Source organism: Halichoerus grypus, chromosome 1, assembly GCF_964656455.1.
Source record: "Halichoerus grypus chromosome 1, mHalGry1.hap1.1, whole genome shotgun sequence".
NCBI lineage: Eukaryota > Metazoa > Chordata > Mammalia > Carnivora > Phocidae > Halichoerus > Halichoerus grypus.
This window is the reverse complement of record NC_135712.1, coordinates 124,564,731-124,588,825: the sequence shown is the minus strand read 5'-3', so window position 1 is coordinate 124,588,825 and position 24,095 is coordinate 124,564,731. Positions and strand designations below refer to the sequence as shown.

General features: G+C 55.4%; 1 protein-coding gene across 1 annotated transcript in view; it reads right to left on the bottom strand.

Moving 5' to 3' along the window:
• Positions 1–285: 285 nt before the first annotated feature.
• KY (kyphoscoliosis peptidase) overlaps positions 286–24,095 on the bottom strand; it is a 45,906-nt gene continuing 22,096 nt past the window's right edge. Inside the window, exons 6-11 of the mRNA XM_036077061.2 lie at positions 23,377–23,459; positions 18,914–19,022; positions 17,312–17,429; positions 8,901–9,089; positions 7,425–7,615; positions 286–3,461 (exon numbers count right to left, since the gene is read on the bottom strand). Of these exons, the coding sequence (XP_035932954.2) occupies positions 2,566–3,461; positions 7,425–7,615; positions 8,901–9,089; positions 17,312–17,429; positions 18,914–19,022; positions 23,377–23,459 (1,586 nt within the window). The 3' untranslated portion in view covers positions 286–2,565. The remainder of the gene's footprint in view (positions 3,462–7,424; positions 7,616–8,900; positions 9,090–17,311; positions 17,430–18,913; positions 19,023–23,376; positions 23,460–24,095) is intronic.

Here is a 24,095-nt window from a genome sequence, read left to right as displayed (position 1 = left end):
GGAACTGAACATAAACGTCTCAGCAGATATTTCAAATTCTGCGTAAAAAACCCCGGCGAGCGACTCGGCCGCGCAGTGCTGCTCGCCGGCAGCTCCGCGTTCTGGGCACCAGGGGGCGCCCGAGCCATTCCACCGGTCGCGGGGACTCCAGCACCAGGAAACAAAGATGGGGATTTGAATAAAAGGCTTCGAAATGCAACCCTGAATTCTATCCTGAGCAGCATGCGTGTAAAAATTCATGAAGATTGGATTTCATTTCATGTATTTTTACTTCAGTGGAAAGAAATACAGGTGATTTCTGACTGTGCCTACAGCTGTCTTTACGAAGGGGGGGGTCTGGTTAACGCAGAGGGAGGGGCGCGCTGTTGCTCTGCAGGTGGGGCCTGGGCTTGGTTCCTGGGCAACTCCTACTGTGCCGGGGCGGGGAGGGGGTGGGGGGTGGTGGTGGTGGCATCCTCTGCCTGCTCCAGGATGTACTGATTAGTTGTATTATTTTTAAAAAGATACACGTTCTCATCGGGGCTAGCCATGGCTCTGGGTCCAGGGAGTGACATGAGTCATAGAAGGCACTTACTATTTGGATAAAACACAGCACCTTTCTTTCAGCCCATAAAATCAAAGGTTTGAAAAAAGGCTGTTTTCGGGGTGTAAGAACTCCCCTTGTTTTCCTGTCGTAGTTAGTGCGCAGCGGTTCCGCCTCTGGGGTCTTTGTGCATTTTCCAGGCGCGCGTGTCAACTGTGCCAAGGGCTTGGGAGGCAGAGCCTGCCAGAGGGCACAGGACACAGTCCAGGGGAGAGCCCAGACCCCCCATGATGTTCTGCCCTGGTGTTCCAGGGCCCCAGTCTGGGCACCCCTGTCACATGGCTCTGGGCCAGGTCCAAGCTGGGTGGCACTGGGGACCTTTGGGGAGATGCGGGACTGAAGTGTTGGGAGCCTGGAACTTTAGGCAGGCCTGTTTGGGGGAGGCTGCTGCTGCCCACCCTGAGCTCTGAGATGGCAGGGGCAGGACCCCTGGTTCCCTCCATAACCCTGGCATCGAGCACGGAGCCCTGTGCTAATTAAGTGCCCCGTGAACATTTGCTGAATACACAAATGTGAGGATGAAGGCAGAGGAGGCGTGAGCATCCAGCTGGCCTGGCTGTCGCTGAACCTGAGGACATTTAGAACAGTAGTTGGGGGGGGGGCGCTGGGCCAGTGCCCGCTCTCGGGGTGAGGGCGCGGAGACGGGAGGGGCCACAGAGTGGAGCAGCCAGGAGGCGGGGAGCCCCTACAGGGGTTCCTTGTGCTGGGAGGGGGCTGCAGTGGCCACGCAGGGCCTCTCCCTCCTTCCCTCTGGGCTGCCCTTGCAGGAAGGAGCCAGCCTTGCTGCTGTTGCCATGGCAACACGGGCCTGAGGTGCTGCTGAGGCTCCTAGGGCTGGAGCTGGCGTGGACGGCAGGACCCCAGGGGTCTCTCATGTCAGAGACAGGCAGGAAGGGAGAAGGGATGTGGACAAGCACAGAAGCAGCACCCGGAGCGGGTGGAGGTCCCCCTGTGTGGGCTTTGCTGGTAGGGAGCCTTGGGGGCTGGCAGAGCCCTGTTATTTCATGAGTCTCCTTGGCACTACGGTGTTTGCACTCCTCCCTGCCTGGCCTCCCTGCCCGGGTCTTTAGGGCTATCACCAAGGCCTCTCCCCACCCCGGGCCTAGCAGCCTCCTGAAGCTCCCCGTGAAAGTGCAGGCTGGGGCCTGAAGCCCAGGCTCTGAGAGGGCCTGGAGGGCCAGCGACTCCCTAGACTGAACTGGCCTGTGGGCCCGTCAGGAGCACGGAGTCGGAGGCCTCACAGCCTCAGACTCAGGTGGCAGGGCTGCTGTGTTGTCCCTCACCCTCTGGCCCTCCCCCCAGGGCACCCAAGAGCGGGCCCTGGGAGCCTTCTCATGACCTTCCTATTACCACATGGCCATTGTGTCCAGGGACCGTGGAGCCTCGGGCCGGGTGCGGGCTGGCCAGCTTCCTCTTCACACCTTCTCTTTTCTAAGGCTCTTGAAGAGCAAGGGGCAGCAGGAATGCAGATGGTCAGGTCTGGGGGAAATAATGGTAGGCCGACCGTCCCTGGGGTCCAGGAATTGGTGAGAAACACAGAGGCTATCCAAAACGGGCTCTGTGATTCAGGATGACTCAGCCTTGCAGATCAGGTCCCTCCTGGGCACGGAGGAGAATTCTCTCATCATCACGTGAAAAAGCTTTCTGTCTGGGCAACCTCCCTGCTTTCCCACATCAGCCCTATAAAGACAACAAGAGCATTACTACATGAAGGGGGCATCTGGGCAGTGGTGTACCCTTTACAATACCTTGGATTTACATAGCACCTTTGTCTTCTACAGGGCCTCTGCCTCAGTCCCCTGGGCCACGGCCACAACCGAGTGAAGCCATGGGAACGCCAACATCCCCACCTCCGTGGCGAGCAGAGAGCCTGAGGCAGAGGCCTCGAAGAGACTGCGTGCAGACTTGGTGGTGTCCAGGGCCCTCCCTGGGCAAGTCTGGCCTCGGCCCTCTGGGCGGGGGCGGCCGGGGGGCGCCGGGCCTCACTGGGCGTTCACTTTGTATTTCAGGATGTAGGAGTAGAAGTTGTGGTTGGCGTTCTCCAGCACCATGACGTAGATCTCGCGGCAGCCGGCCGTGCTGCAGCTGCCCTCCCAGTAGCCCTCTCTAGTCAGGGTCAGGGGCCACGTATCCTGCCCCTTCACCAGGGCTTTGGTGACGCCGTGGAGCTTCAGTTTGAACGGGACGTTCCGGTTGGCAGGAAGCACGCCCGACAGAGGCTCCAGCAACTCATTGTCCTGCCCCCAGTTGCCAAAGCTCTCGGGGAACATGGGCCAGTTCACCTTGGTGTTGGTGCAGCACAGGAGATAATTGAAGACGAAGACGTAGTTGCCCGGCTCCAGCCTCTTCTTGACAAAGATCTTGAGGGCAAACTTGCCGGCCTGGGGCAGCTGGACCTTCAGCTCTGCCCGCTTCTGCCGCTGCACCTGGAAGATGTAGCGCCGCTGCGTCTCCTCGGTGACGGGGCCCTCGTCCCCGTGCAGGGAAGCCAGGACGCTGATGCCCTCCTCCACGCCGAAGCTGACCGAGCAGCGCCCGTCGCCAGTGTGGATGATGGGGTCGGGGTGGGAGGGCTTCACGATGCCCATCTGCTCCGAGAACCAGCTGGGGCCCACGGGCTGGTGCAGCTCGGCCGGCAGCCGGACACTGATGTCCACGTAGTTGCACTTGAGCATGTACTCGAGCACTGAGCTGTAGACGTCGGAGCTGCCTTTGGCAAAGATCTGCAGCTTGTGGGTGCCCACCGTCGGAGGGTATATGTCCAGCTTCATCCCGTTCTTCCTGAGGCTCAGCAGCCCATGCTCCTGCTTGCCATTGAGCATAAACATGAAGAGCGTGGGGGCACAGCTCTCGATGGTGATGGTGGCCTTCCCGTTCACTGTGGAGAGAGAGAGCCGGGGTCAGGTGGGATGGGTCCAGGATGTGCCGACATGCTGCTAAATGTTTAACAACTGGCTCTCCGCGGGAAGAAGCCCTGACTCTAGCATCTGCCCATTTCCACGGTGTAACTACTTTCAGCACCCTGGATTTTAAGCAGTCGAGGTGATGTCACGGAACAGGCTGTAAGCCAGCTGCAGGACACCACTGGAGGGGCCCCCCTCCCCGCTCTAGGTGGTTCTCTTCGGGTGTGCTGAAAGCTGAGGATCTCCAGAGAAAATCTGCCCCAGCTGGATGTGCTTGCCTCACCCAAGTGATTCTCGTTAGCTGAAGGTGGTCCGGAGGCTTAGCCTGATTCCAGAGAAGGGGAGAGGGCCCAGGGGCAAGGAGGGCCCATGACTGGTTGGAGGGCCGCCCTTTGTCTCCTTCCAGTCTTAAGTCTTGCTTCACACCGCTCCCTCCAGCATCTGTTCATTCTAGTGTCAGCCCTGTCAGGTGAACATTGGACCTTAAAACCCGGCTGGACCACTGGAGGCGGTGCTCCGGGGGCGGGGCTGCCTCCTCGCCTCCCCCTGCCCCAACCCAGGACTCTCACTTGGGCGAGACTTGGCCCGTCTCTGGAGGGCCTTTTGCATCCACTCTCCCTCTATCTCTCCCCATGCCCTCCAGTTTTGTCTTCCTCTGTCCCAGTCACTGTTTTTCAGGGTCAGTTCTCTGGTTCTACAGCCCATGAGCACTCCCCTACCTCATCCTCCCTGCCTCGCAGGACCACAGGGAGGGGCAGTGGCTCCTTGCAGAGCCTCAATCCCCTTCCTCTTGGAAGCTCCACACCTGCGCCTTGTCCCAGCAACCTCCCCACCCCGTTGGGGTTCACAGATGAGCACAAAGGAAGGAGACAGACTACCGCCAGAACCACACTCGCTAGTAACCTTTTCCCGGTCTGAGGTACAACGCTCTTGATGGGGAGGTCATGCCTGGGTTCTAGGACAAGTACCCCCAAGACCTCCCCTCTAATCTGCCCCAAGGCCCCGACTCCAGGCTCCTCTGCTCCTGCATTCAGTGCTAACTCCCAACCAGCCAGTGAGAATCCCCCAGCGGCAGCAGGAAAGGCTGGGAGCTTCCTGGCTGGCTCCCCTCTGCTTCTTCGTGGGCTCCAGCCCAGCCCACCCACCACCGCCCTGTTCCCTCTGCTGCCATTCCTTCCCTCTCTGCTATACTTCTTGTGGGGTGCTTGGTGCTTTGGTGTTATCTTCTTTGTCTACCTTCTTTCTCCACTGCCTCCAGCCACGACGGGACATCTGTCCCATGGTAACCTCCAAAAGGAAAGTGCCCAAGAACAACAGACTTGTTATCAGTCTCTCTTGGTTGAATCTCTCCTCTCCCCTGGCTTCCTCTTGTAAGCCAACTCAGTGGGCAGAAGTTGTCTCAGCCTTCAACTGCTCATGGCCCCGTCTTGTTCCGTCTTGCTTCCGAGTTGGCTGTGAGATCCCACGGAATTCATCTTTGATGAGGAGTGCCATCCAGCACTTCCACAGGGCCGCCCAAGGGCCCCTGGGAAATTGTCTACCTGGTCATTCCTGGGTTCACTTGTGTGGGTTACCATCCAACTGGAGACCAGTGAGAGTCCTATCCCCTCCTGCCTGGCCTGAGTCAGGACCCTCCTTTTCTGGACCACAGGGCATTCTCCCACATATCCCAGAGCCCTCACACCTGTCCTTCCCTCCACCGCTTTTCCCCAAACCTGATAAAACCTTAGCATGACGTCTGACTGCAGAGAAGCCTTTTTCCGTGCCCTCAGGTAAGGTCCAGCTCCCCTGGAAGCCTCTCTTGTAGCTCCACATCTCCTTCAGGAAACTTAGCACCATTGTACTGAATTAGTTCTCTGCAATGTCTGTCTTCCCTGCAGGGGTAAGCACTGTGGGGAACTGCCCTCCTGCCTCCTTTCATGCGTGTCCCAGGGCTGCCCAGGGCGCCTGGCCCAGCAGATTCTCTGCAAAGGTGAGCTGAATGGCTGGGAGACTTGAAAGACGGACTCTGGGGATTCTGGGAGAGCCTGTGACCTCCCCTGCGTCCCCTCTCCCTCCAACCCCCCTCTCCCCTATCAGTGGTATCCCACCCCCCACACCCCTCACACCCCCTGTCCTCTTCCTTCCCTGCTTTTCACCCACCTGTTTCCCTCTTCTGCTTTCTTCCCATCCTCACTCTTAACACAACTAGCTCCAACAAAGAAAAAGTCTTGAAATATGCATCATGAATATGGAATCAAATTTGAGATTACTGTATATTAAGAATCCCAATGTTTACATTTCTGTGTCTCTTGCAAAGGCAAGTTCTACTCCGTGGCATTAATTGGATGTTGGTGTGGCCTGGACCATTCTTCCGTGGTTCCATGGCCCACACCAGTCAGAACAGGCTCCCCATCTGATACGAGCACAGGAAACGCATTCTCAAAGATAGCAACTTCGCGCTGTTATTTTAGCAGCAGGAGCCTCCAGGTATTTGTAGTTTTAAAAAAGTATTCAGGAGCTCAGCAAACTGGTTAGGGAAAGCAGTGTGAGGTGGAAGGGATGAATCAGCTGGCAGTAACTCGGGGACACCTGTGCTCCCCGTGCCCCTATCCCTCTACAGTGTAGGATGGGGCTCCCCTTCAGACCTACCCAGAGACCTCTCTGTGCTAACAGCCAGTGTGAGCTCAGACCCTTCCCTCCTGGGAGTATACCGGTCCCCTGGTAGCAGAGATGGTGCCAACAGGCAGGCCTTTGCGTAAGTGTGGGTGTGTGGGTGTGGGTGTGGGTGGGGGGGTAGGTGCACTGACTAGGCTGTGCTGAGCCCTGTAGTGTGTCCAGGTTATGTGTCCAGCCCTGGACCAGGCACCAGGGCCTTGGACAGACATAAGACGATGTCCTCTGCAGTCAGCCCTGCGAGGCTCGTGACCACAGTTCTGTACCCTCTCCCACACAGCCGGCCCCCCCATAAACCTCAGAGTGCACAAACACACCCGGCTGGGTACCTGTGGCCCCTGTGGGGACGTAGGGAACAAAAGTCAGTCCAGGCCAGCTGTGGGGACAGCTCAGCTAGGTGTGCTGCCCCTCCTACTCCCAGGAAAGTTGGCTGGAAAAGGCTGGACTTGGCCTCCAGGAGGGAAGCTTGTGAGAGAAGGGCACAGAGGAAGGCAGGCTGCGCCTCTGCAGCCAGCCCTGGTCTAGGGGTGCTTGAGTTCAGGCGTTGGAGGGCTTGCTGTGTCCTTCCAGAGCATGTCCGTCCCTGTGTTTGGGGATGCCTGTTCTCTTCCAGCTCTTAAGACCCAGCTCAGCAGCCACTCCCTAATAAAGCCTCCCCCGGTCCTCTGTCCTGGGAGACCCCCACTGCTCTCCCACTAGCTGCTCAGACCACCGACACACAGAGCCCCGCATGGCTGGGCCAACACGTCCTCTTTGCCAGGAGTTTGGGAGAACGCAGCAGGCTAGTGAGCTTCTGTCGGGGACCTGAACCGGGAGGTGGGGACAGCCAGGCCTGTGGCGGTCCTTCACCTGCTGCGGGAACTGGGAGAGACTCACCCAGCGGGGATGCTCCAGCCCTGGCTCCCTGACAGGTTGGGCTGTAAATGGGGTCCTCAGGGCCTAGGGAAACTCAAGGACTTCCTATGCATCCCCTTTTTGGTTTATGCTGCTGTGAGCCGGTGTCTGTCCCTGCAAACGTGACCTGTGGCTGTGTCCTGCGCCGATGGCCCGATGGACTTGGCTGCCATAGTAGCGTCTGCATATACATACAGCTTACACGGAGCCCACGGGCCCTGGCTGGGCCCTGACAGGGCAGTCCCCTGGGGCCCAGAGGCCTCGAGGTGCAGAGCACGCTGCTCTGTCCCTGCCGCGAGATGCCGGCCACCTGCTCTGTCCCTGCCGCGAGATGCCGGCCACCTGCTCTGTCCCTGCCGCTAGATGCCGGCCACCTGCTCCGGGCTTACCTGTTTTGATCACAGAAGTCGCTGGGTGGGCACTCAGCATTCCCTTGTTGTAGAATTCACTCTTGTGATACATGTTGTTCTCAAACTGCTTCAGAGATTGAGGAGGTTTTAGCAGTTGCCAGTTCTTGTTGTCTGGGAAATGGTCCTCGATGAACAGTGCGGGATGGGTGAGGAAGTAGAATTCATTGTAGCTAGAGGTGGGGGGGGGGAGCTGGTCAGTGGCCATGTGCTGTGAGTAGGCCTCAGCTCTGTAGAGAAGGAGGTGGGGCTCGCAGGGGGATCTTTGGGGCCTTCTTTTGTCTAGCGCTTCCACAGGAGGGGTCCTGCCAACAACCCGATGGGGAGAGGCACTATGTCCGGTCTTAACATGGGCGCTGCAGATGGCCTCTCAGTGGCTGCTTCCAGAAATAGGGGCCATGGCAGGATCTGCGGCCCCTTTTAAGTGAATACCATAGTCCATGTGGAGCTATGTCCAGGTGGGGATTGGGCTCCCCCTTCTCTCAAAGCCCGACAGAGATTTGAGGGAGCAAAGGCATAACCCAGGGATCGGGTGCCAACCAGCAGGGTGGAGGGAGGGCAGGCAGGGAGAGTCTTGGATGAGCAGCCCTCCTGTGGTCCCTGGGGCCAAGAGAAGGCCCACCCCAAGGCCAAAGCAAGAGCCCCGAGAGTCCTTCCATGACATGGCTCTCTAGTGGTTAGTGATGGGGATCAAGAGAAGAATAGGGAGACTCATTTGAGCTAAAGCTTCTCTCTTAGCTTGTATTTGGCCTGTGTGCAGGCCTGTCGAGATTTAAACTGCAAAAATCAGACAATGCTCTCATTTTTCTGGAGAAAAAAGAATCTGAGTTGCTGAGAGATGTTATGATCCAGGGTGAATATCACGGCTTTAGGTTAAGACCATGGTTGGCCAGAGCCTTGGAGAACAGACATGCTCCAGCGCCCTGCACCCCAGCACCCTGCCCCACCGTGGTCACAGTGACTCTGTACCCATAGACTATAACCTCTTCCTCAGAGATGTGATGTGGCTGCATTTGGGCCCAGAGCGTGGGGGAGGAGCCCTGGCATCTGGGGGAAGAGAATTCTGGCATCCCTGCATTGTAATACAGCCAGTGGGTCAAAGGCCTGAAGGGAATCTACAGATGTTAAAGTAGCTTCTCAGCTCTGCCTTCCTCTCTTGTAGGGCCTGTGGGCAAATGCTGGGCTTTCAGCACTTGGGCAGAGGAAGCGATGGGGAGCCAGAGGAGGGATTTAGTCAGCAGAGGGTGAGGTGACAAAAGGGTCCGGGCCCTTCCTATTGGCTTGGAGCTGAATCATTTCAGAGCTGGAGGAATGGTGGGAGGGGCCAGCAGCGAGGAGAGGCCACCCTGGCCCTCCCTGCCCTCCCACCTGGCCTTCTCCACCTGCTGCTACCTTCAACCTTGTGCCTCCCCCATTTCCACCAGCCGGACACGCAACAGCACCGAGATTTCTACTTACAGGAAGGTGAATTTGGAGGTGGCAGAATCCACCAGGCCACTGCCCCAGGTGCTGTCCACCAGGTGCCATCTCCCCTCCAGGTACACGGCGTTCCAGGCGTGGTCAAAGTCCCCCGAGAAGCTCTGCCCCGTCTGGTAGCCAAAGCCCTTGGAGTAGCCAGGCACAGTCATGCACTGCACGCCGGCGATCCTGGGGGCGGGACAGGGGGTCTGAGAGGTGGCTCCTGCGGGGGCTGCAAATCACCACCACCTGCTCCTCCATGGAGACCGAGCAAATCACCTCTGAGACATCTTTCCCCAGGCAGAGCCCGCCTGAGTGCTCTGCCTGCCGCTCTTCAGGAGGACAATGGGTGCAATGGCGAGGATCACCCCAAGAACATGGAAACCAGGAAAGGATGATGTTCTTGAAGAATCAGAGCAGCTCAAAACACGTGGCTGAGGAGCTGGGTCTAGGTGACACGGGTGGGGTGTCATGGAGGGGTGCTGGACGTGAGGGTACAGAAGAAAGCTGAGCCCTACTCTCTCCAGTCATGTGCTGACTGACTGCCCTGGCCACTTTCAGCATCCCCTGTAGACGTCCTTTGAGGGGTGGAAATGTTGACCAGTCAGCCTGAGTTCTTCGGCCCTCTCGAGAGTATGCTCCCCCAGTGCTTACAAGCACTCCGGCACCACTTTTCGTGGCCTGGGCAGTGGGGGATGGATGATGGTCACCTGTGGGGGCCACAGAAATCATGGGCAAGCTACAATGTGGGCGTTGTAGCTGAAACCCTGAGGCCCACCCCAAGGCCAAAGCAAGAGCCCCGAGAGTCCTTCCATGACCAGCTGGCCTTCCTCTTCAGCCATGGCAGGGACCAGGGTGGGCTGCTCTTCTGACCCAGGGAACGCCCTGTGCGAGTTTTCTTGGGGGGTCTTTGTGTGAATTAGAAAAGGTATTCCTTCTTTAAGACACTTTCCTTTCACATCTGGCGGCTTGGTATAACACACACAGTCGGTGCTGTCCAGGAGGCTCGCGGCGGCTCCTTCCACGGGGCTCCCTGAGCATCGCACAAGCTGCCCTGCACACTCTGCGCTCGCCTCACACGAATCGGTTCCTGCTCTGGGTGTTAGCCAGGCCTGGGGGCCTCTGGAGGCTGGGGGCCTCTGGTGGCCGGGGGCCTTCTGTGGACCAGTGCTGCAGACCCCAGTGCTCTCAACAAGAGGGCCATGGAGCCTCTCCGGGGAAGGGGGAAAACGGCTCCCCGTTCATTATAGGAACAGGGGACATTTTCCCTATAAAAACATATGTTTCTAAATCTTTTTGTTTTTTTTTTAGAGAGAGAATGAGAGAACACGTGCATGTGAGCAAGCGGGTGGGGGGTGGTGGGGGTGGAGGGGCAGAGGGGGAGGGAGAGCGAGACCTGAGCCGAAATCCAGTCAGACGCTCAACCGACTGAGCCACCCAGGCGCCCCTAAAAAGTATGTTTAATTGCCCATTAGAATACTGGATTAAACATTACTTATCATTTGTTGAGAGAAGCAGTGAAGCAAAATGGGGAGCCTGCCCGTTTCCACGTTCCACCCTGCTGCAGCCGAACAGTGTCCCGTTCCCACGTCTGCCTGAGCTTCCCTCCTCCGTGGGGTGCAGGCCTGCCCTTCCGCCTGAGGCTTCACAGACGGGGGACCAGGCCTCCCAGGCTGTCTGAGACATGCCGCGAGAACAGAGCAGCGAGGCGCTCCGGGAAGGATTTCAGGAGCACTCGGGGAGCGGGGCAGAGAGCAAGAGGGACGGGATCCTGATGTCAGCTTTTCCTGCTGCTGAAGGGCCAAAACCCACTCCTGGAGCAGAAGGGCCGCCCAGAGGCAGGAGACACAGGAGGCAGCAGGCCGAGGAGGAGCCCCGGAAGTGCAGCGTGCATGCCTGGAGGGTCCCCTGCCTCATTAGCTGCAGATGCGGTGAAGGGGTGCTTCTGGGGGTCGGAACTGAATGTGTTTACAGTCTCAGAGAAAACAGGAGCAGAGGGGGAGGGGCGAGAGCCAGGCTAGAACGGTGGGATGGAGGGCGGACTGGGGGGCTTCCCTGGGAGGTGGGGCTCCACCTACTCAGAGTGAGTGAGAAGTGTGAGGTAAGACACGCTCCTGACACAATATGAACTGACGGAAGCCTATGGAACCCCGCCGTCAGCACAAGGCCTGAGTGTGTGTGCGTGTGCGTGCGCGTGTGGGGGGGTGTGCTTGTGCAGGGCGAGAGGCAGAGGAGGAGGGCACAGTGAGACAGGCCGGCTGCACCTGGGCTCCTAGTGATGCGATTACAGGCGATTGTGATTTTCTTCTTTAAACTCCTTTAGACCTTCTAAATTTTCAGTAATGATTGTGTGTTACTTTTAGAATTGGAAAAAAGCCATAAATACTACTTGAAATTACATTCTTCAGTGAGTTATTTTCCTTTCTTGCCCAGAAACGTCTGTGTGCATCACCCATTTCCAGGCGCGTGTGGAGGGGTGTGGAGTCCTGGGAAGAGTCCTGCGGTAAGCTGGGCTGATGGAGGGGAGTTGCGGCCCTCTGGATGCGCTGCCCCCTAGGGCCGCAGCTTCCCCCCCCCCCCCAACCAACTGAGCCACCCAGGCGCCCGAGACTGCTTCTTTTTTAAAAGGTATGCTCCTCTTTGGTCCTGTGTGCTAACGCAGATACCTCTCTCCCACTGTAGGTTTTCAAGAACCCCCACGAGGTGGTGACCGTGCTGCTGATTCAGACTCTGGGGGCCTTGCTGCCCACTCTGCCCGACTGCCTCAACTCCAGCGTGGAGAGGGCAGGCCTGGCCTCTGCTCACAGCTTCCTGTGGTCCAGGAAGGAAGGGGAGCGCTGCATGTCCACACGGCCCCCGGGTGCCCCAGTGAAAGGGAGCAGGCGCCGCTGTGACCAGCGGGGCCGGCCGTGTGCCCGGGCAGTGGGCCTGGGGGCACCGTCCCCCCGAGCGGTGGAGTGGAGGTAGGCTTTGAGAACCAGGTTGGGGAGCGGCACTGAGAGCCCGACCCCAAGCCTGGGAAGGGCGGGAGGAGGCAGAAGTGGGTGGCTGGATGGGCCGTCATTGGGCCGAGTCAGGCGATCTGGGCTCAGTCTCAGCTCTATGGCTGCCTCCAGGGTGACCTTGCCAGGCCCATCACGGGCAAAAAGAAAGGTTGACATTAAATGATCTCTGGGGGGTGATGTCTATGACAGGCTGGAGGGAAGCTGGGAAGGCCATGGGGAATGCCTGGGGCAGAATAAAGATGAAAAAAAGAAACTTAGCTGTGAGCTTATGCCATGCTTGACTATGATATGAGGATATTTTATTACCTGGCAGCAATGTGCAAGATGAACTGGACAAAGAAGTCATGATGTAAAGCATTATTGTTAATAATCCATAATTCTCATGCAAAATTGGGGGACTAGTGATTCTAGCTGCCGGTTGCTAGTTAGAATGACCCACAACCATTTCATGCGATCGAAAGATCACTGACTTTTGTGCAAAGCACTGTACCAGGCACCAGGGAATAATATCATATATCCTATCCTATCATATAATAACTACTATAGCCTAATAAAATATTCTGAAAAGAGAGTTCATTGGCTGCCCTAGATGTGCTCATTGTTTCAAGGGGGCAGACAGGTAGACCATTACTAAAATGCTATTGATGCACACAGCCCTTTTAGGGGACCCAAAGGAAGAGGAATTTGCTGGAAAGATCTAGGAGAGCACTGAAGAAGGGACAGAAGATGAGAAATGTTTCCACCTCCTAATGAGATCTCACCAGCCATTCTAGAGCCCCAAATATCATCCCAGGACATCTATCTAATAACCTCAGGCTGCAGCGTCTTGGTTTTTACTTTTGATAGTTTTAAATTGCCAACACCAGTGGTATCAGTTGAGGAGGGGGTGGATCCGGTCCATGACTATTACTGTATACAGATAGGGGCCGGGTCCTGCCGTGGGAACCGTGAATTACCGCATTAGCCACACCACTGCCAGGCCCCAGCAGGGTGGCCGCACTGTCTGGGGTGGGCAATGTGCCCTGCAGGCGTCAGGCTCTGACCATAGTGTACTCTCATCACCTCTCCAGGGTGTGTGGGCCACGCGGAAAATAAGAGAAGGAGGGAGGGATGTAGCCAATGGGAGATGCAATGAAGCATGCTCTTTTTTTTTGTACCTTGATGAAAATATTGTGATTTTTTAAAAAAGATTTTATTTATTTGTTTGTTTGTTTATAGCACATGAGCTGGGGTAGGGGAGGGGCAGAGGGAGAGGGGAAGAGAGAATCTCAAGCAGGCTCCTCGCTGAGTGTGGAGCCTGATGCGGGGCTTGATCTCACAACCCTGAGATCATGACCTGAGCCGAAACCAAGAGTTGGCCGCTCAACCGACTGAGCCACCCTGGTGCCCCCCCAATTTTGTGATTTCTGTACTGCAGCAGGACAAGCATAAGCATGGCATATGTTCCACAGATTATGTGGCTGATTTCTTGTAACTCTGACGGTACCTCTATTTCTGCTGTATGGTCCCCTTTCCCTGGTCTCGCACCACCCTTACTGGTGAGGTCAGTAACTATAACCACAGTAATTATTCTCACTCGGAGGCCCTGTGTCGGGCCTTCTGGGCTGTGACCTCAGGGCCCTCCTCTCTGACAAGTGAGGAGTCAGCAGAACAGAGAGCGAGGCTGACTCGCCTGGGGACACACAGCCAACCAGTGGCCAGAGCAGCCTCAGGACTCAGTTGTCCTGACGCACACAGTTCGGGAGGCTTTGTATGACACCAGCCCCTTAGTATGCCAAGATTTAATTTATAAATGTATGGGTGCACCAAAATTAAAGGATGGTTTGTTCTAGTGACATCCTTCATCTCTGCGAGCACTAGCCTTTGGTGTATCTACAAGGGCGGGGGAATTCAGATGCCCCTTTCAGGAATTTTATATGACAAAGTCAGATCTGGGCATAACTTCAGGTAATCCAGGGTATCTGCCTCTCCCAGGAGGGTGGTGAGATGGTTGCTCCCCAGCCTTTGGGGCCTTTGGAGCCCACCGATGTGCTGGGATCATCTGGGACATGATGCTGAGCAGAAGCTGGATGCTGCTCTTGGTCTCTGTGACAGAGGGAGGACGGATGGAGAACAGGCTGACATCCGGTTGGTGACAACCAGTCTCCCCGGCATCAAAGCCTCAAACCGATACTAAGCTCCTGGCTTTCCCCAAACTTTCTGGAAACTCTGCTAGCTGGTGGTGCTATAGTCGTGATAACAGGGGGAGGGGTGGTACTGGAGCTGACTTGGTGGCAGGGATCTGGGAAGTGAAGCTTGGCCCCCGCAAGGAGGTTAAGCAGAATTCATGAAGGCGGAGGGGAATTGAGGCAAAAGCAGGGACGTTAATGTTGGATGATGGGAGGTCAGAAAGAAACCAGACCAGCCGTTACAAGCAATAGGACTAAAAAAACAAAAACAAACAAAAAAACAAAAAAAACCCCTCACATCGATTACTTGGGAAAGACGATGAGGAAATGAAGGATGTTGCAAAAATATCTGAGTTCCCCACCGAATTACTTTATTCAATCAGTCTTTAATGAGGCCATTGCAAGGAAGCAGAATGGACGGGCAGAAGCAATGATGGCCGTGTGGGTACTGCTCTTGCTAAGAGGCCACCCTGACAACTGAGCCGGGATAAATCAGCAAGTGTGGATTACATGTCTTCTGTTATTAAGGACTCAGCTAATGAATTTACCAAACCTTCGGCAATTATTTGGAAGGTAAGGGGATTAGGAAAGTGATGCATGGGCGAGGTTGCTGATCTTTAAAGCCAAAGTTAAAGGGACCCAGGGAACCGTGGGCTACCGTTAACCGTCTGAGCAGTGTAAAGAGTTTTTCACATGCTAACTGCCAGGTTAGGACCTAGCTTTAAATGATGCAGAATGTTGGGATGTGTTTTAATGATCAGCTGCAGGCCAGAAGAGGGCCATTGTTAAGCATCTGGATCAGGCCAGAAAGCTGACAGGTTCACTCAAGGCAAGTGTCAATTTTCTGAGTCTATGTGTGTCTGCGGGAAAGTTCCACTGCGCAAGAGCATTCCCATACTCAAGAAAGACAGGCAAGGTTTAAAAAAACCCCCAACAACCCCAAAGTCAGGTGAGCAAATTCCAAACTGCATGTTCTCACTTAACCCTAGCACTGCCAGCAGGCACTATGGTCCCCATGTACAGATGGGAAAACTGAGGCTCTGAGAAATTCAGTGCCTTTCCAAAGGAACACAATTAACAAGTGGTAAATCAAGGACTGGAAACTAAGGACGGGGGAGCTGAGGGCTGCAAACGTCTTTCTGGCTTTCAGTCTGGCACCCTCCTGCATCATGCTTGGAAGGCTTATACTGGATAAAGAAGGATATATCCTATGACTGAGAAATCCTAGGACTGAAAAATCAAGTTGGCCAACTAAGATGAAAATTATGCTCTGAAAGGAGCCAGGCAAAAATAGAGCCGAAAACAGACTGAGGGTTAGTCCATGATTTAAAAAGAGAGGAAGGCCCATTTCATACAAATCTGCTAGGAATATCTTGTCATTTCCAGTCATCGTGGGCCTATGGCATGTAGGATTCTGAGCTGGGCATTCACAGGGGAAGCAGAAACAGAGAGAGAGGGGCTGAAGACACATAAAAGACATACTAGCCCCACAAGACACTGGAGGAAAAATGAGCACAGGTAACACAGGTTAACACGTATATGATAGAACAAAGTCTGGGAGGGAATGGGACAAAATGTTAAGTGTTATCTCTAAGTCGTCAGAGTGACCTAATTTTCTTCTTTTTGCTTCTGTGCATTTTATAAATCATCTATAATTAACAAGGATTTTTTGTTTAATTTGGAAAAGTTATTAAATAAAAGCATAAGGCAAGCCAGGAGTCCGTGTATACGGTGTGCTGATGACATCAAGGGAGGAGATGGGGTGGGGTGAAGGGGGCGTCCAGGAGTGGGGCAGGAAGGAGCATTAGAGAGGGGGGAGCAGAGTGAGCTTGAGGACCCAGAAGTGTGGAGAGTGCCGCAGGGTGCAGGGCTGGAAGGGTGCTGGAGGTCAGATTATGGAGGACGTTACAGGACAGTGTGAGCCTGTGGGTCCTGTTCAGGAACCCAGGGCCTATGGAGTCTGGGCAGAGGGCCAGTGAGGATCCCGGTTCCTGGAGAGGCCCCCAGGCATGTTGGGGTGCCCGGGCCTGGAGCGGGGGCAGGCACGTAAGGGGTAGGAGCGAAGCACCGCTCTGGTGGAGTGGATGGGCTGCAGAGGGGCTGGCATCCGCTGCAGCCTGACCTGCCCTGGTTGCCTCTGGGACACTGGCCTCAGGGGCGGGGCGTGGAGGGGGGGACCGTGAAGAGCAGGGAGCGAGCAGGAGGCTGGGAGCAGGCACATGTCGATGCTTGCCGGTGGTGTTGGGGGGTGGGAGGGCCCAACAACGGGGGGTTAGGCCAGGAATGGGCTGCGTGTCTGCAGGAGCAGGACGCCTTGGGCTGCCTGTGTGTCGACACGTACACACGTCCCCGACACATCACAACTGCCCACCTGCGGACTCCTGAGTGTCTGTTGCTGCACTTGGTTTGATGAATCTGAGTCCCGGTGGGCTGACATGGGTGCCTGGGAAGACCCACTCCCAGAGGCCTGCAGAGATGGTGGGCAGAGCCTATCCATCTCCCTGGGGACAAGGCTCTTCAGCGGCCTCCCCGGCTGCCTGATTGTTTCCCGGGGAACCCAGCAGACCTCGGAGAGTGGGCACAGGAAGCTGTGGGGTCGGCAGGGCTCCCCCAGCCTGGAGTCTGTCTCGAGGTCACCTAGAACCAGCAAAGGTGCCTCCGCGCACAGTGGTCTCCTTACCTGCTGTCACCCACCTGGGCAACCTGGCCAGGAGCGCATTAGAGCAATGAAAATGGAGCCCAAAGTCTCCAAGAGAAAAGCTGCTTCCTAGTTATTCAGCTTCTCCAACTGACAAATCTTTTCGGGTAGGAGATCATCTGTTTCTCCCGAGAGAGGGCTCCGGTGCCAGCCCCGAGGACAGGCTTTCACAGTCCCCTTGGCGTCAGCAGCCACTGTCCTACTGTTCCCAGACCTGCCATTCTTCTAACCTTCAGCTGTGCAGAGATCAGAGAAGGTGGAAAAGGGGCCTTTTATAACCAAATTATCTCTGCGCATTCATCTGCCATTATGTTAATGCATCGCGAAGGCAGGCAGATGGTACAAAGTCAATTATGCTGGTGTTAAAAAGGGAGAAATTGACCTTTTCAGGACTCACTCGGATTCCAGAGCAGAGTTTGCAAACTCCGGTTTCAGGCCTGGCATGTGGGCGAAGGCGCACGGCGCTTTGGAAGGGGTGGAGGGAGGGGTCACAGCAGTCAGCCCAGGACTGCCTGCCTTCCATGGGACCCCTTCTCTTACCTGCACATTTTCTCAAAGAGTCCAGCGTAGCCGTCACAGTTGGTCTTCCGGGTCCGTAGGATGTCAGTGGGCTTGAAGGCCTGGCGGTCCTTCTCCTGGGCAGCCTCGATGTCGTACTCTGGAGGGCAGAGGAGTCTGTGAGCCAACAGGTCTTGGGAGGCAACCAAGGTTGGTGCAGAGCAGAGGGGTCCGTGGCCTGCGGCGCCGTCCCCGCCCTCCGCTGTGCTTTCAGCACCATTTGGGCTGGCCTCCCTCAAGTCCCGGAGAAACCACTGTAGGCTGAAGGGAACCAGGGCCCCCAGCCAGGGCAAACTTGGGGAAATGTCGCCTCCTTGGGCAGGTGGCAAGAGGAAGAGCGAAGCATCGGCAGAGCAGGCTGCCTGGCTCGTCAGGCCTTTGAGGAGAGGCTGAAAGGGAAGGGGGCCAAGACAGCACCAGGCCGTGGGGGCTCTGCCCTTGCCCTCCCCACCACACAGCTCGGCAGGCTGTTCCTGTGAGGCTGCTCCCCCATCCTTGCTGCGGCCACCCCCAAGGCCTCACACTGACCCCCAGGGGGTGCCCTGAGCTACCGCTAAACAGGCTGTCCGTTAGTGAAGGCCTGGAGGGAGGCCCTGAGGCAGGAATCCCTGTGGGCAATGAGGGCACGAAGGGAGCACCTGTGAAGGTGGCAGACAGTAAATGAAGTTCTACCTAATGCTCTGTTTCTGACTCTGCCCCTTTAAGGCCCCGGGCTGAATGGAGCTGCTGGTTTTGGGGAGGGAGGAAATGGCCTCTCAGGCCCTGTGGTCAGGTACCCTACCTGTGTCAGGTGAGTTCCTCCTCTAAGCTGCATCCCTCACTGCTGCTCTGGGAGGACAAAGGAAAAGCCCAGTGGCAGCAGATCGGGAGAGCCCCCCGCTGGTTGTCAGGTCACAGGGAAAGCACTAGAAGTCCACCCCACCACCTGGCTCTTCCATTGACTGCAAGGGGCAGCATCCAGCCTCCCCCTAGCCACCCCCATGGGGCCTGGCTTGACCTGGCCAGACCCTCAAGGCTGTCCCGTGCAGAGCTAGGGACAGGTGCACAGGCCCAGGCCCCCTGAGGTTGCTCTGAGTGCCTGGTGACGGGGCTGAGATCGCGGGTGTGGGAACAGGGAGAGGGAGAGGCGAGCGCACTCTTCCTGGCACTGGTGCTTTAAGAAACCTCTGGTGTTGCAATAACTTTCCAACAGCTACGAACCTTCCCCATCCTTCTTGGAGATGACCTTCTGTCCTGGGTTCTCAGGTCTGTGCAGCAGGTTTACCAGGAAGCCAGCACTGAGGGAATGCTGCCGCTGGGTAAAGGGCCTAAGCTCTGGTCACTGACTGTGGGCAGATGGCCACAGGGGATCCCCCACCCAACGACCCTTTATGGAGACTGTTAGTACACGGTGAGTTTTACTCTCCTTGGTTAGTCTTTGGTTATTCAACCTAGCCATCTGGGAACCCTTCTCCTCCACTGTCTGTCTCACTCCATACACACTGGTGGTCAAGTGAATCCCAGAGAGTCTCCCCTAGAAACAGGGTCCTGCGGGGAGTGGCATCAGGGGAGTCCTAGGGCCAGTGGCGCCACAGGTGGGCCTACCTATGTGGTGGCAGATCCAGATCCAGATCACACGGACCCTCTCCAGGTCACTGTGGGCCTCCTGGAGCAGGTCGCTCACCAGCTCGTCCAGGCCACTGTTGACTGTCACCTGGGGAGTGGGAGGGGTGTGCTATGTCAGGGCCTGGACGAGGGCGGTGGGAGCCCAGTGCCCTGCCGCCAGGAGCCGGTGCTGCTTTTCCTCCAGGCAGAGGAGGAAGAGGAGGAGAGGGCCAGAGGCACAAGGGCTAGGCTGAGCGCAGCCCTTGGTGGGGGCCTGGACATATCAGGTAGTGCTGACCAGCTGAGTCACTGGCCCTAGAGCCACATACCTTTTCTCGGCAGACCTGGGGCCAGCCAGGTGGGTGGGCATCTGAGCGGCTACAGCAGCCCCTACTCATGGTCAGTACTACCCAAAGCAATCTACGGACTTAACACAATCCCTATAAAATTCCAACAGCCTTTTTTGCAGAAATGGAAAAGCCAATCCTCAACTTCATATGAAATCGCAAGGGGCCCAGAATAGCCAAAACAATTTTGAGAAAAGAAGAACAAAATTGGAGGACTCACATTTCTGAATTTCAAAACTTAACTACAAAACTATAGTAATCAAAATAGTGTGGTACTGACATAAGGATCATATAGGCCGGTGGACTAGAACTGAGAGTCTAGAAATTAACTTATACACCTATGGCTAACTGACTTTTTTGACAAGGCTTACAAGTCTGTTCCGTGGGGAAGAATAGTCTGTTTAACAAAGTCCAGTCTGTGCTGGACAACTGGATATCCACATACTAAAGAATGAAGTTGGATCCCTACTTCATATACAAAAATTAACTCGGGGCTCCTGGGTGGCTCAGCTTGTCAAGCATCCGACTCTTGGTTTTGGCTCAGGTTATGATCTCAGGGTTGTGGGCTTGAGCCTCGTGTCGGGCTCTGTGCTGGGCAGGGAGTCTGCTTGAGATTCTCTCTCTCTCTCTTTCTCTCTCAAAATAAATAAATAAATAAATCTTTTAAAAAATCAATTCAAAAAGGATCAATGGCTTAAATAAAATAGCTTAAATGATAAAATTCTTTGAAGTAAACACAGGAGTAGATCATCATGACCTTGGGTTTGGCAATGGATTCTTCGATATGATACCAAAAGCACGAGGTACAAAAGAAAAAATAGATTAACTGGGCTTCATAACAATAAAAAAACTTCTGGGCATCAAAGGACATTATTAAGAAAGTGAAAAGACAACTTACAGAATGGGAGAAAATATTCACAAATTACATATCTGATAAGGGATGAATATCCAGAATATGTAAAGAACTCCTACAACTCAACAACAAAAAGACAAACAACCCAATTTTAAAATGGGTGAAGGACCTGAATATACACTTCTTCAGAGATATATATAAATGGCCGATGAAAAGCTGTGCCACATCATTAGTCCCTAGGGAAATGCAAACTGAAACCACGGGATGCCACTTCACACCCCGTAGGAGGGCTGTAGTAAAAAAGATAGTAAGGGTGTGGAGAAATGAGAACCCTTGTGCATCGTTAGTGGAAATGTAAAATGGCGCAGCTGCTGTGGAAAACAGTTTGGTGGTTCCTAAACAGGATTATCGTATGATCCAGTAATTCCACTCCTAGGTATATACCCAAGAGAACTGAAGACAGATGTTCCGGCAGATACTTGTTCACCTATGTTCACTGCAGCATTATTCACAATACACAAATGGTAGAAACAACGAAAGCGTCCATCACAGACGAACAGGTAAACACACGTAGTATATCTCTACGATGAAATATTATTCATCCACGAAAAGCAATGAAGTTCTGACACATGCTACAACATGGAGGAACCTTGAAAGCATGATGCTAAATAAGCCAGACACAAAAGGACACGTACTGGATGAGTCCACTTATGTGGAATATTGAGAGTAAACAAGTTCAGAGAGACAGTAAGTAACGTAGAGGTTAGCAGGGAGAACAGGGAGTGACTGCTTCATGGGTACGGCCTTTTTGTTTGGGGAGATGGTTGTACAATATCATGAATGCATTCAATGCCACCGAGTTGTACCCTTAAACATGATTAATATGGCAAATTTTATATTATATGTATTTTACCACAATTAAAAAAAAAAGAACAAATTAGGTTTTCTCGCAGGGGCGCTCGGGAGGAAACACGGTTGGGATTCTAGGAAAGGCTGCCGTGACCATGTTTAATCTTTCTCGAGAAGCTGGGGCAACTGTGTGCTTAATTCTGTGAAAGTTGCCCACGCCTTGGCCAGCCCGCACCCTAAGGTACTCCCTGAGCTCCTGGATCCTTTCCACCACTCACATCAGAACCCCCGGATGCACTGTCTGACCACAAGGAGACCTCTGGAGCCCGCTTCTGCCTCCTACCCGCCTAGCTGCTGTCTGCCTCCTTCTGTTCAATGTCCAGCTCCAGCTCCACAGTTCTTGTCTTCGTCCCTCTCCCAGAGCCAAGGACAGTGCCTGACACATTGCAGGGCCCTCACTCAGCCTGGCTGACTCCTGACTTAACCTCCTGGCTTCTGGGCCTTTGGGTCCCCACCTCCCGGCTCTACCTGGGCCTGGCTGGCTCTGGACACCCACTGCTTTGCGGCTGGGTCTCTGGCCTCAGCTGGGCTCCCGGCACTGCTCTCCAAGCCTGGCCTGTCCCTTCTGGTGGCCATTACAACATACCCACCCTCCTCAGACCCTGACACTGCCTCCCTTCCCTCCCTCTCAGAGACAACCCGGCCTACGACTCAGCATGGCTCAGTCAGGACCTCCCCTTACCGAGCCCTCCGTCCTGCACAGCCAGCCTCTCTGTCAGCCTCCAGCCTGGGCCTCCTGTCTTTGCAGGCCTTGCTCTTCCTCAGGCAGCGCCCCTGCTCACCTGTGTCCTCACCTCCTCCCTTCCAGGCCTGGCTGCCCTATCCCCTCCCCAGATCTCTCTCTTAGGGCTGCCTACATCTCGCTTCCCCTTCTCTGCCAGGCTCCTGTGGGGTCTTCTCCCCACTCCCTCCTTCATCCCCGCTTTGCATCTCAGCCTGCCGAGTCTGGCTGAGGCTCCGACGCCCCCCCTCTGACCTGCCCCTCTGGCAGTAGGAAGCACTTCAGTGCACAAGTGCTGGAAATGAGTCTCTCCTAACCTCACTTGACCAGACTGAACGGCGCATGCTACTGGCCATCCTTGACCTCAGGGAGCTCTCCTTGCACCTTCTAGAACACTGATCCTTCCTTGTCTTGCCCTGGTCTCAGGTGGCTCAGGGCCCGTTTGGACCTCTTGCCCTGTCCTCCCCAAGATGACACCCACCCTATGGCTTCAGCTTCAGCTAAATGTGATGGTTCCTGGATCAGTGTTTCCTGCCCACATCTCTCCAGGCTGGATAGGGCTCCAGGCTTGGAGACCTGGCTGCCCAGTGGTCACTTCCCATGGCTGTTCCACAGGTACTAGAGCCCACTGCCCCTAAACAAACTTGTCATCCCCTGAGACTTGCTCCTGGTAGCGAGGAGTTGTCCCACCCTCGCTCCGTCACTCAGTCCAGCCGCCTGTGAGCCTCCTGCCTTCCACCTCCCTCACACACACCGGGATGGAGTCCTCCCTCTGCCTCCAGCTCAGTGCTGACCCTTCCACTCCTCTCTGCTCTCATTGTTCCCATTTAATCCACGTCACACCGGCTCCTGCCGGGACAGCAAACGGCTCCCTGCTGACGGCCCTGCCTCTAATCTGACTCTGGATCCAGGCCCCTATCCATCCACTCATCAATTCAACAAACAAGGTTCCTGAGCGCCTACTATGTGCCAGCCACACGATGGTCTTTTTAGACTATAGATGACCTCCCTGCTTACCAGCCTACGATGGCTCGACTTCAGCAATGGGTCCAGCTCCTTGGCCCTTCTAATCAGACTCTTTGTCGTAGGGCTCCTGCCTGGTTCCCAGGACCCCAGTGTGTCTCTAGTGCTTCAGCTTCTGTAGCTGCTTCTCCCCAACCCCACCCCAGATGAGGCCAGACCCAGAGGTGAGAGCTTGGCAGCCCACGTGCTCCAGGGGTGAGCATGGTTCTGGTCACAGTGGGTGCTGGCCAGTTGCATCCATGGCCCTCCCTCATCCTCTTGCTCCCTTCCTTCATGGGCCAGGGGTGGCCTGGCTCAGCAGCAGCAATGCCCAAGTGGGCAATGGCAGGGGGGGCAGGATAGGGTTGGTCAGAGGGGCCTGCCAATGGGGCACCTGCAGGGTGTGTACCCTTGGGGTGGACACATCAGGACCCCGTGGGTGGCATTGGGGGGATGGAATGGCCTCCTGTCCTGGGCAGGAGTCTGGTGCCTTGGCCTTCTTTCCCCCATCCATACGATGTGAAGAGGCACTCTGGGCCATCTGTCCAAGGGACTGCAGATGCATTCAGGAGGGGCCTGAGGAGAGGCTTCATTACCCTGACTCGGGAAACTCCAAGCCACCTTCTCTTACCTGTGAGGCATAGGTGTCCAGTTTCTCAAACTGCCGCAGGTCCAGGGGCATGGATTTCAGGCTGGACCGATCCCAGGGGTAGGCTGGAAACACAGGGAGGGTCAGTCAGCTACTGAGGCCTGCTGACAAGGGGCCTCTCTGTCTTTTTGAGGAGCTGGGATTGCCCGACCTTCAACATGCTTCCCAGAGCCTGAAAAACTGCTCCCAAGAGCTAGATCTCCTAGAAGGGTTCCTTGGTCAAATTGGCTTGTGAACGATGGCAACTCCTCTAGTTCTTTTGGAGACTCACAGGGGATCTAAGCCTATTTGCAGACCCCAGGAAGTCAGCAGTAAACAAACTAATTTCCCCTCAATTAACTCAGCAGTGCCCAGACAGATTAATGATGGAACCTCCTTCTCCCCATCTTATAGTTTTCTGCAGATTTCCTGCGAACTGTCCCAGGAATGAGTGCTCTGTGGGAAGTGCCCAGGAATGCTGCCAGTCCCCGGTGGGCTCAAGAAAGGAAGGTCTGTGCCATGGCCACAGTGCCCAGGGTGGAGGGCACCCTGGGTGTCAAAGGAGGGTGTGCTAGACCAGGCCGTGCAGGCTTCTGTAGGGTAAAGTGGGTTTGGCACCCAGACAGGCTTCCTCCTGTGCCCACAGTCAGCTGGAGACTGGAGCACCCCAAGAAAGCTACGTGTGTTCTAACAACGGGCACCCCAAGTTCTGTGGGGAGGCC